General features: G+C 39.3%; 1 protein-coding gene and 2 non-coding genes across 3 annotated transcripts; all 3 read left to right on the plus strand.

Annotated features, from left to right (window-relative positions):
• The first annotated feature begins 104 nt into the window (after window positions 1–104).
• Window positions 105–10,226, plus strand: CCT6A (chaperonin containing TCP1 subunit 6A). Its single transcript, XM_004020937.5, has 14 exons — window positions 105–333; window positions 769–832; window positions 2,170–2,304; window positions 3,102–3,275; window positions 3,826–3,929; window positions 4,509–4,619; window positions 4,830–4,989; window positions 5,074–5,156; window positions 6,048–6,144; window positions 6,462–6,609; window positions 7,021–7,154; window positions 7,862–7,964; window positions 8,976–9,048; window positions 9,306–10,226. Exons 1-14 carry the CDS (start codon window positions 197–199, stop codon window positions 9,376–9,378), a joined length of 1,596 nt encoding a protein of 531 aa, XP_004020986.1. The 5' UTR covers window positions 105–196; the 3' UTR covers window positions 9,379–10,226.
• On the plus strand, window positions 2,835–2,968 carry LOC114110704 (small nucleolar RNA SNORA22). The gene has a single exon (XR_003586945.1). It is a non-coding gene; the product is annotated as a small nucleolar RNA SNORA22 (small nucleolar RNA).
• LOC114110703 (small nucleolar RNA SNORA15) lies at window positions 6,652–6,791 on the plus strand. The gene has a single exon (XR_003586944.1). It is a non-coding gene; the product is annotated as a small nucleolar RNA SNORA15 (small nucleolar RNA).
• Window positions 10,227–11,150: the final 924 nt, after the last annotated feature.

An 11,150-nucleotide genomic window follows, 5' to 3' on the forward strand; every position in this document is an offset into this window, starting at 1 on the left:
GCTACGTTCGGCCGCGGTCCAATGAGCGGCGCCGGCCGGCCCGCGGCCCAATGGCGGCGGCGCGCGGGCACGCTGGGGGCGGGCCCGGCGCGCCCGACTGTTCCAGAAGGTCCGGATTGCGCCTCCCAGCCACGCTGAACCGGCTCAGGGCTTTTCGCCACGCCGCGTCCCCTTATCTTCCTCTGCTGGGTCAGCTATGGCGGCCGTGAAGACCCTGAACCCCAAGGCCGAGGTGGCCCGAGCCCAGGCGGCGTTGGCGGTCAACATCAGCGCGGCCCGGGGGCTGCAGGACGTGCTGAGAACCAACTTGGGGCCTAAGGGCACCATGAAGATGTAAGGCGGGACTGGCGGGGAGGGGCGGGTGGGCACCGTGCACCTAGCGCTGTCCCGGGCCTGCGCCGGGGACCGAGGCCTGGAGCTCGCCGCCTCTGGGCCTGTGCGCTCGCCACTTCTGCCCTTCTTCCCTGTATTGTCCCGGTGGGGTCTTATTTCTTGCCCTGTCGGTTTCCTGGTGCTCGACTCCTCCTCCACCGAGAACAAAGCTGCCCGCGTGCGCGGCGCCCCCCTGCGCTTAGGACTTGAGCACCTTTTCAGACTTTCCCAGACAGGAGAGGGGTGAGCACTGCGCCATCCCTGTTACCGGGGTACAGAGAACCAACCCCTTGGCCCCAGCTCCTGAAGATCTAGGTAAAACCCGCTTGTTAGGGCCTCTTAACTTGATCTCCATTGAAAAAGTCACAGTACGATTCATCTCTGCCCATTGAACAGGCTTGTTTCTGGTGCTGGAGACATCAAACTCACTAAAGATGGAAATGTGCTGCTTCATGAAATGGTGAGAGGCTGCTGTCCAAAGTGTCTTGGTTTTCCGTAGTACATTTGATTTGTAGGAAGATTTTTACTCTCAAAAGGTAGTTTTCCAGACAGTGGAAAGAGTAGGAAAAAATGTTATCAGTACTATTATTGACAGTACCGAATAGTGAGGGGCCTTGGAGTCTAATAAACTTACTTTTATCAAATCCCCTACTCTTGCCATTTAAGGCTTTCTTTAAAGGGTGTTAATTAAAATTCTAATAAAACCTGAAGAACTAAGAGGAATGACATAGGCAAAATGCGACAGAATGGTTATACTTTTTCAGACAACAGTTCTTGTGTGTTACATCACAGTTCTCCACCACCATCTGAAGGAGAAATAAAACTCTACCATTTTTAAAGTCCCAGTGACTAAGAATCTGAGGTTATTGAGAGGAGGGGTCATTTCCCTAAGTTTCCCAAAACAGTTAAAATCCTAGAAAAGGAAATGACTTGCCTATGTTTTGAGTTTAAAATAAGATTTAAGGCTTTGAAAATAGTGTATCATGCCTTCAATGTCCAGGTGTTTTGTTAATATCTTCAGTATGAATTAGCTAATCTGGAAGGTGTAGTTTTTGTTGGTGGGTTAAGTGGTGGCCTCTGCTTGTAGAGAAAAATAGGAGTCATAGTTTAAAGTTGATGTCAGAAAAGCTATCTTTATCTGACTATTTAATTTTACCTAATCTAATAAGCTAGTCTGCTTAGATTCTTAAAAGGGTCAGTGTCCCTAAAGACATAAAAGGCTGTACAATAAGGAGACAAAAACAGTGCAGGAGCCATGATGGGATACTTTGTAGTTAAGACTCTGGGTGACAAACATGGATATTCTCTTCTTCCAAAACTGTTCCACAGTGGCTTAACATCCACTGTGGTAATATTTGCTAAAGAGGCTAAGTGGTTTTTTTCTGTTTTAAATTGTTTGTGCAGTGCCAAATAATAACTGGGCTGCTGAGCTTTCATTTTTTAAAGGCACTTGGTTTATTCTCACAAGAATCCTACATTTGTCATAAAGAGTCTTGCATGGGTTTGAAATTGTTGCTGTTACTTGTTAGCTCCATTACCTTGAGTAAACCTTCACTGGGCCTCATATTTCCTCATCAGTAAAGTCAAGATAATCTGAGAAGTAAATTTATACATGAAAATGTTACTGTCATCATAAACTGATAGAATAGCTAATCATGAGTTTTTAATCAGAACAATTTGTAGCTGCATACTTTGACATTTTGTGCAAATAGATTAGCCATTTGCACATTTTAAGGTATATTTGGACTATTTTAATTTTAAGTTGTTTAAGGAATTTTTCTCTTTCTCTACTTGCAGCAAATTCAGCACCCAACAGCCTCCTTAATAGCCAAAGTAGCAACAGCCCAGGATGACATAACTGGTGATGGTACCACTTCCAACGTCCTCATCATTGGAGAGCTGCTAAAGCAGGCGGATCTCTACATTTCTGAAGTATACATGATTCTTGTGTTTCTTTGATACTTTGTTGTCAATAAGAAATAATCTCAGTTTGACTCTTAAAAACTGATGTACTGATAGTAGCTGAGGCCATATAATGGAATGTAAAGAGCAGAGGGCTTAAATCTGGGACCCAGAGTCTGTATCCTTGTCTGACACAAATATATTGTGATCCTCGATAAGTTGAAGAATATTTGTTGGCCTGAAAGGTGTTTTTGTTTTGTTTTTTCAATCAAGTTGCATTCCATGTTTATAGCATAGCTATAGAAATGAGATAATGCCATAAATTTTTAAATTTTCAGTAGTTCTAAGGGTAAAGCAAACCTTGGTACTAATCTGATGTAGGAAGGATTTCTTGGGAAGAGAGAGACGGTCTGAAAAACAGAGTCTCCGTGTTTTTGATTAGGAAATGATGTGAATTGATTAGGAAATGATGTGAATTAATTCCAGATTACCTACAGAAAAGACGTAATAGTCAAATTGTTATGACACAGTTTTGAGTTTGGGGCATTATTCCTTGTGGTTTGCACAGTGAACACCCAAGTGTGCTTTGTAGTTCCCTTGGCTTTGACTCTGTGCTAGAGTAATGTCTGTTCTTTTCCTCTGCATTGAAAGGGCTATTTATCCTTTTAAATGTATTCAGAAAGTCAGCACATTATATTAATTGTGTTTAAGGGTATGAATGATCCAGAATAAACTTTCATAAATTTTGCTTTGTAATGAACAGTAGTTGCATCTACCTGAAGATTTCTAGTGTTAGTGGTGATTTTGTAATTTTGTGTTTACTCTAGGGTCTTCATCCCAGAATAATTACAGAAGGATTTGAAGCTGCAAAGGAAAAGGCACTTCAGTTTTTGGAACAAGTCAAAGTAAGCAAAGAGATGGACAGGGAAACACTTATAGACGTGGCCAGAACATCTCTACGAACTAAAGTTCATGCTGAACTTGCTGATGTCTTAACAGAGGTATGTGTTAAGTTTGGCTTGTGTCTGGTACTTTATGCCTATACTAAGAACCCCTGGCAACTGAAAATATCAGTATTCTTACTCATTGCAACTCTTCACAGTGTCGTACTGTGTCAACTAAGTATTCGATCAGCCATAAAGTTCATTTTTGTGGCAGTAATAACCTGATCTGTGTCCCTAGAAGAAGTAAAGTGAGAAAATCATAGTATTAATAGTATTCCTGGCCAGGTTACAAAGGTATAATCAGACCTTTCAGTAAAGGGGGTTTATAAAATATAGATTTTATTATTAAAAAGGTTCCTGTTGTCAGTATTTTTTATTGTAGAGGTGTTGATGATTCTCTAATTACAATAGAGGTTTCAGGAATGTAAATTATTCCAGCCCTTTACACATAGTACATTCTGTTCTGTTAGCATGTAGAAAATGACTTAGATCAGTTCAGAGATTTTCAAAGACAAAAAACTGCTTTAAACGTCTGTGAAGAATAAGTACCATATATGTCTCAACTTCCACAAATAAAATTAATTGAATGGTTACACTCCTGTTGCAGGCCGTAGTGGACTCCATTTTGGCCATTAAAAAACAAGATGAACCTATTGACCTCTTCATGGTTGAGATCATGGAGATGAAACATAAATCTGAAACAGATACAAGGTAGGTGTTAGAATGCTATGAAATACTTGAGCGTACACATTTGAAGCTTACACAGTACCTATTTTTGCCTAATTTTTTTTTGAATTAATGTATATTGCCTAGACAAGTTATCATTTACTCAGTACTGTTACCTCTTGAAGTCAGTTTTATGTATTTGTAGTCAGAATGATCCTGGAAAGTCAGCTGCATCAGTCATTTGGCATTTATTGAACTATTCAGTACAGAGCATACAGGAGACTTTGAGGAATTTTAGAGATAATTATTTCAGAGACCTAGTTTAAAAACATTTTTAAAAGGAGGTGATCACCAGTTTAATAGCAACCAATTGTGACTGTTTCTGTGGAGAATTTTTGTATAAGAAAGGGTTGTGGCTTTAATTTGAATGGCTTGTTTTTGTCATGTTCTGGAATTTTGCGTTTTCACAGTTGAACCTTCTTAGGTAGTCCTATTCAAATAAGTCGAGAAATAAAGTTGATTGTGTGAAAATTGTCAATACAGTCTCAGTGTTTTAATTTTGTTAGCCTATTTTACACCCCCATCTGGAAATGAGTAAGAATAATCTCTTACGTGTTTTAACAGCTTAATCAGAGGCCTTGTTTTGGACCATGGGGCACGGCATCCTGATATGAAGAAGAGAGTAGAAGATGCATACATCCTCACGTGCAACGTGTCATTAGAATATGAAAAAACGTGAGTTTATAGCTCCTTAAAAACAGAAAAGAGCTTGGCATTTGGGTCATTTTTTTTCCCACCTAAGACTCAGTGTTTCCACTCAAAAGAGCAAAATGCCTCCACCAGGGATTCTAGGAAATAGCCTCTGAAAGCATACCAGGGGGTGGCATTGGAGCTTGGTGACCATTTGCTAAATATTTCCTCCCCTGTCTGTAACTTCTTTTTTAGAGAAGTGAATTCTGGCTTTTTTTACAAGAGTGCAGAGGAGAGAGAGAAGTTAGTGAAAGCTGAAAGGAAATTCATCGAGGACAGAGTTAAAAAAATAATCGACCTGAAAAAGAAAGTCTGTGGTGATTCAGATAAAGGATTTGTTGTTATTAATCAAAAGGTGAAAAATCTTGTTTTATAAAGTAGTCTGTATCTATTTTATTTTAATGGTAAAATATTGAAACTTCTTTTGTTGTTGTTACAGGGAATTGATCCCTTTTCCTTAGATGCTCTTGCCAAAGAAGGCATTATAGCTCTGCGCAGAGCTAAAAGGAGAAACATGGAAAGGTACGGGTGGCAGATTATCTGGGTGACAGGAATTTCACTTTATTTTGCAAGTTAACTTGGATTATTCCTTTTTTCCCTCTTATTTTTGTGAGTTTCTAATTTTCTATTTTTACAAAATATGCATAATATTAAATTTATAACTTTAAAATGTACAATTCAGTGTCATAAAGTGAAATTCACATTGTTGTGCACCTAGTGCCATTGTCGTTTCCAGAAGTATTTGCATCACAAACGGAAAGTTTGTACTTTAAACAACAACTGTACACAGTCCTGCCAGTAGATACTAGTCCACTTACTGTCTCTTACAAATTTGGTACCTCATGTAAGGGAATCATGGAGTATTTGTCCTTCTGCATTTGGCTTGTTTTCACTTAGCGTAATCTTTTCAAAGTTGATACATGTTGTAGCATGTATTGGGATCACATTTTTTTTTCAGGATGAATAATACCATATGTCGTTTATTCATTTATCTGTCCATGGACATTTCTTTGGGTTTCTACCTTGGCTCTTCTGAATAGTGCTGCTATGAGTGTTGATATATCCTTGTTTTATTTTTGAAATGATGACCTATACGGTACCGTTTTTTCCTTATCAAGAGACTGCATCAGGGGTTTTAGAGAATACTTTCTCCCACAGAGCTCTTGTGCACCTTTAGATTTCATGTCAGAGGAGTGTTTACTGACTTGAGAAGAGTGGTTTAAATGGAGGGTTAGGAGAAAAGACCAATTTACAGCTGGTTGGTGGCAAATGGAAAGACTTATGTAAAATATATTTTAGAACATGATTTTAGTATGTAATTCTGAAAAAGATTGCTTTCTAAAAAGAATTAACCTGTAGATATAACTAATAAAAGCACTTCTGCATGTCCCTTAAAATACTTGAATATTTCAGGCTGACTCTTGCTTGTGGTGGGATAGCCCTAAATTCTCTTGATGACCTGAATCCTGATTGTTTGGGACATGCAGGACTTGTCTATGAATATACATTGGTAAGTGTATTTTCTTCCCAAAATACTACTACTATTTGGTTCATGAATTCTTCAGTAGTTAAAAATTCTTCCAAACTCAGGGTAATGTTTTTGCTTTGTTTACATACATTTTGATGATTTGTGCATAGTAATAATAAGCCCTTGATGGGAAAATCACATTTCATTTATGTGACCTTTTTTCAAAGAAATTATTAGCTTTAATGTGATCAGTGTGGTGCCCTATTAATACCCCCATTTATTCCTCCATAAGCCCCTCTCCTCTGGTCGTCCCTTGCACAACCGTATCCTGTTTTTTAAAATACTATCTCTTCACACAGGGAGAAGAGAAGTTCACCTTTATTGAGAAATGTAACAATCCTCGCTCTGTCACGTTATTGATCAAAGGACCAAATAAGCACACGCTTACTCAAATCAAAGATGCAATAAGAGATGGTTTGAGGGCAGTTAAAAATGCTATTGATGATGGTGAGATTCTCCCTGTGTTTACTCTTTTTGCTAGTCTAAAAGGCATGGCTGAATACTGTGTTCTTTTTGTCAGTAGTTTACACAGCCAGACACCATGCAAAAGTAAAGTTTTCCCTTTAAAATGGTACGATGGTATGCTAAGTTTTTTCATAGCATGCTGTTGTTAAAAAGAGGATACAAATGAACTAAAAGCTTGCAGGATTTGCCATGTGCTCCTTAAATCACTCTGTTGTTTGAGATGTTGCTTGTATCGCTTTCAAATGCAGTATTAAACTTGCTGTGGTTACATGGAATTCTCAAATTAATGGCTTTCTTGTGTTTTAATTTTATGTATATTTTTCCTTATAATTAAGTCAACAGTTTTATGTTCTCTGTATCTTAGTATTTTCCTCTTCCCCTCTCACCCAACAGGCTGTGTAGTCCCAGGTGCTGGTGCAGTGGAAGTGGCGATGGCAGAAGCCCTGGTTAAATACAAGCCCAGTGTAAAGGGCAGGGCCCAGCTTGGAGTTCAAGCATTTGCTGATGCGTTGCTCATTATTCCCAAGGTGTGAATGCTTTTAACAGTTTTCTAAACTATGCCAAACTGATTCATCTGATGAAAGCTTTTGCTAATGTGGATTTTTTCATAATGTGGATTTTGAATAAATAGATATCATTCATTTTCACCCTAACATTAGAACCGGTGTTTCTTGATATCTAATGTATTGATTCCTCTGGACAGGAGGCTTGACTGTCTGAAGTTGTAGTGTAGGACTTATCCTGGAGTACAAGCTTGCTTTTTGTTTTTATTTGTTTTAAACTAAGATTAATACGGGCTCCCCTGGTGGCTCATATGGTAAAGAATGCCTGCGACGCAGGAGACCTGGGTTCGATCCCTGGGTTGGGAAGATTCCCTGGAGGAGGGCGTGGCAACCCACTCCAGTATTCTTGCCTGGAGAGTCCCCATTGACAGAGGAGCCTGTCAGGCTACAGTCTGTGGGGTCCCAGAGAGTTGGAGGAAGATTAATATGTTGGTTTTCTATTGTGTGCTCATTTGAAGGTACAGTTTATGGCTAGTGTATTGCTGAGATTGATGTGGATTAGTGAACGGGTTAGTAATGTATATTAATCATTGTGTAAAGTGAACATTAATATCTGTCTGCATTCATTAAAGTTTTTTTTAACTGTTAGTTTGAAATACTATTTCTTTATTTTAGACTTGAGTATCAGTTAATAGGTCCTGTCTTTAAATAGTTACATTTGTTTCCTTTAGGTTCTTGCTCAGAATTCTGGTTTTGACCTTCAGGAAACACTAGTTAAAGTTCAAGCAGAACATTCAGAATCCGGTCAGCTTGTGGGTGTGGACTTGAACACTGGTAAGGAGGATGCAACTGTTTGAAGGGGGAGCTCTAGATACTATAAGTAGAGTACAGATTTGGTGATATTGCTGAGTTGTGGTAGGTGGTTCAGGTGTATGTTGAAGGGTTTCATATTGAGCTTGCTTTATTCACCTTTTTATCAGGGACTTTGATTAAAGTGATACATTTGATGATCATATTTATGGGTGAAAACAGGCTAAGGATAGCAAAAGCTGGAAGAGGGAACCAAATCTAAGAATTCTTAATCATTTCATCAAGAACCAATCTTAATGAAATGATTAAGGCTCTGATCTTAGGCCAGTGTAATACAGATCATACAAGTAGAAAGTGGAAGATGTACCTATATCTGCAGTATGTGGAAGACCTATTGTGAACAGAAGCATTTACATTCAAGTTAATGTAAAAGGTTTCTTTTTTTAATTTTTATTGGAGTGTAGTTAATTTACATTGTTGTTTCTGCTGTGTAGCAGTGAGTCAGTTATATATCCACTCTGTTTTTTAGTTTATTCCCATATAGATCATTATAGAGTATTGAGTAGAGTTCCCTGTGCTATACAGTAGGTTCTTATTATCTATTTTATATATAATAATGTGTATATGTAATTCCCAGATTCCCAGTTAATAAAGGTTTCTCTGGAATGAGGGAAATGATAAGCCTGTCTTGCCAGATTATAGCTCAAGTGCTGTACTTCAATATGGACAAATAAGAATGTCTCCAGAAAAAATACATATTCAAATGTTTGGCAACCAAATAGAGCATTCCTGTCACTGAAAGTATTCTAAGTAGAGAACAGCCACTCATCAAAGCTGCTGTGCATAGGAGTCATGGTCTGTAATACAACATTGGGCTAATTGAGGACCTTTGGGTTCTCATAGTTAATACTAGAGGAAATGAGTAACCACTGATGAGTAAAGCAGCACAAAATGCTCTTATCAGTTCTTTTAGACAGCATTCTGATCTTATGAACCTGCTCTATGTGATTTTAAGAAGACTGAGTTACTTTTCAGGTGAACCAATGGTAGCAGCAGAAGCAGGCATATGGGATAACTATTGTGTAAAGAAACAGCTTCTTCACTCCTGGTAAGTTTGGGAAAGCCAGAACTGTAAAATAACACATAGGGAACCTTCATACTCTTTAAAATTGGTACATTTTGTTTAATTTTCTTTCCATAAGAAGATGTAATCAGTCGAAAGTATAGCAACTGAAGCTACACTTATGTGTATGGAGGGGTATGGGGGAAATTTGACATAATTTGCACAAGTTAGTTGGAGATTGAGTTGAATTAGAGTTCATACCTCAAACCTGAGCCGTCTTGATTTTTTCCCCCCCTTTTCAGCACTGTGATTGCCACCAACATTCTCCTGGTTGATGAGATCATGAGAGCTGGAATGTCTTCTCTAAAAGGTTGAATTGAAGCTTCCCTTGTATCTGAATCCTGAAGACTACAGAGTGATCCTAATAATACAGCTATGGAATTTTGGTCCAAGCTTCAAACGATCTTCAAAGGATTTCCTTTTCCCATATTAAAAAAGAGAACACTGGCGCCTATTCAGATTCTGAAGTTCTGAAATTATAATTACAGTATTTTTAAAATTGCACTGCAGTGTCCACAGACAGCAGGTCATACTTACGCAGTAAACAGGACATTTTGCTTTACCCTCAGTGATATAAAAATATTAGATAAGCATATGTTATCTACCTTGTTATTAAATCATTGAAAAACATTTTAATAGTAATAATTTCTTCTAATGGATGTATTTTATTTCCAATAGTTCCCTGTCACTAAGCATAAGACTTAAATAACATAAAGTTTTGAAGCATTCCTGCTTCCCGAGCATACTTTGGACTTTTCATGCATTTAAGGTAGCTTTGCTAAAATGCTTCCCAGAAGTATTAAGTTATTGTGAGTAGAAAGATGGAACCAGAGGCAAGAGGGGTTCAAAGAGATGAAAGTATAAAGTGGCAAAATAGAAAAGGCAGAGGATAAAAAACACGACAGAAGATACAGTGACTAAGGACTAGTGAGATGGGTTTTCTGGCAAGGTGGTTATTTTCACAGCTCAGAACCTTTGCTTATACTGATACCCTTCCTAAATCCTCAGGTGTCCTGTTTTACTTAACTGTTCTACATGTTCGCACAAAATACAGTAGGTATATCTGAAGCCCTTGAAAGTGAAGTTGTGTTGCTAAACTTTGTGTTTTGAGGAGTTGGCAGTTCCCTACAGTGAATGTGTAATAAATATGAAGTTAAAACCTTTCTGTGCTCTCAAGATGGTATTCCAGGGTATAAAAGGAATCTGCATATAAAAGGGAAGGAAATCAATCCATCCAGTGGTTCACAAATTAAGGGGATTCTGAACTGGCAAGGCCTCTAGGCTGTTCAGTCTTCCAGTTGTGTCTGACTGACTCTGTGACCCCGTGGACGGTAGCACGCCAGGCCTCCCTGCCCCTCACCATCTCCCAGTTTGCCCAAGTTCATATCCATTGCATAGGTGATGCCATCCAGCCTTCTCATCCTCTGATGCCCTCTTCCCTCAACCATTCCCAGCATCAGGGACTTTTCCAGTGAGTCAGCTGTTAACATCAGTTCAGTCGCTCAGTCATGTCCGACTCTGCGACCCCATGAATCAACATGCCAGGCCTCCCTGTCCATCACCATCTCCCGGAGTTCACTCAGACTCATGTCCATCGAGTCAGTGATGCCATCCAGCCATCTCATCCTCTGTCGTCCTCTTCTCCTGCCCCCAACCCCTCCCAGCATCAGTCTTTTCCAATGAGTCAACTCTTCTCATGAGGTGGCCAAAGTACTGGAGTTTCAGCTTTAGCATCATTCCTTCCAAAGAAATCCCAGGGTTGATCTTGCAGTCCAAGGGACTCTCAAGAGCCCTTGCCAACACCACAGTTCAAGAGCATCAGTTCTTTGGCGCTCTGCCTTCTTCACAGTCCAACTCACACATCCATACATGACCACAGGAAAAACCATAGCCTTGACTAGACAGACCTTAGTCGGCAAAGTAACGTCTCTGCTTTTGAATATACTATCTAGGTTGGTCATCACTTTTCTCCCAAGGAGTAAGCGTCTTTTAATTTCATGGCTGCAGTCACCATCTGCAGTGATTCTGGAGCCCCCAAAAATAAAGTCTGACACTGTTTCCACATCTATTTCCCATGAAGTGATGGG

Source organism: Ovis aries, chromosome 24, assembly GCF_016772045.2.
Source record: "Ovis aries strain OAR_USU_Benz2616 breed Rambouillet chromosome 24, ARS-UI_Ramb_v3.0, whole genome shotgun sequence".
NCBI lineage: Eukaryota > Metazoa > Chordata > Mammalia > Artiodactyla > Bovidae > Ovis > Ovis aries.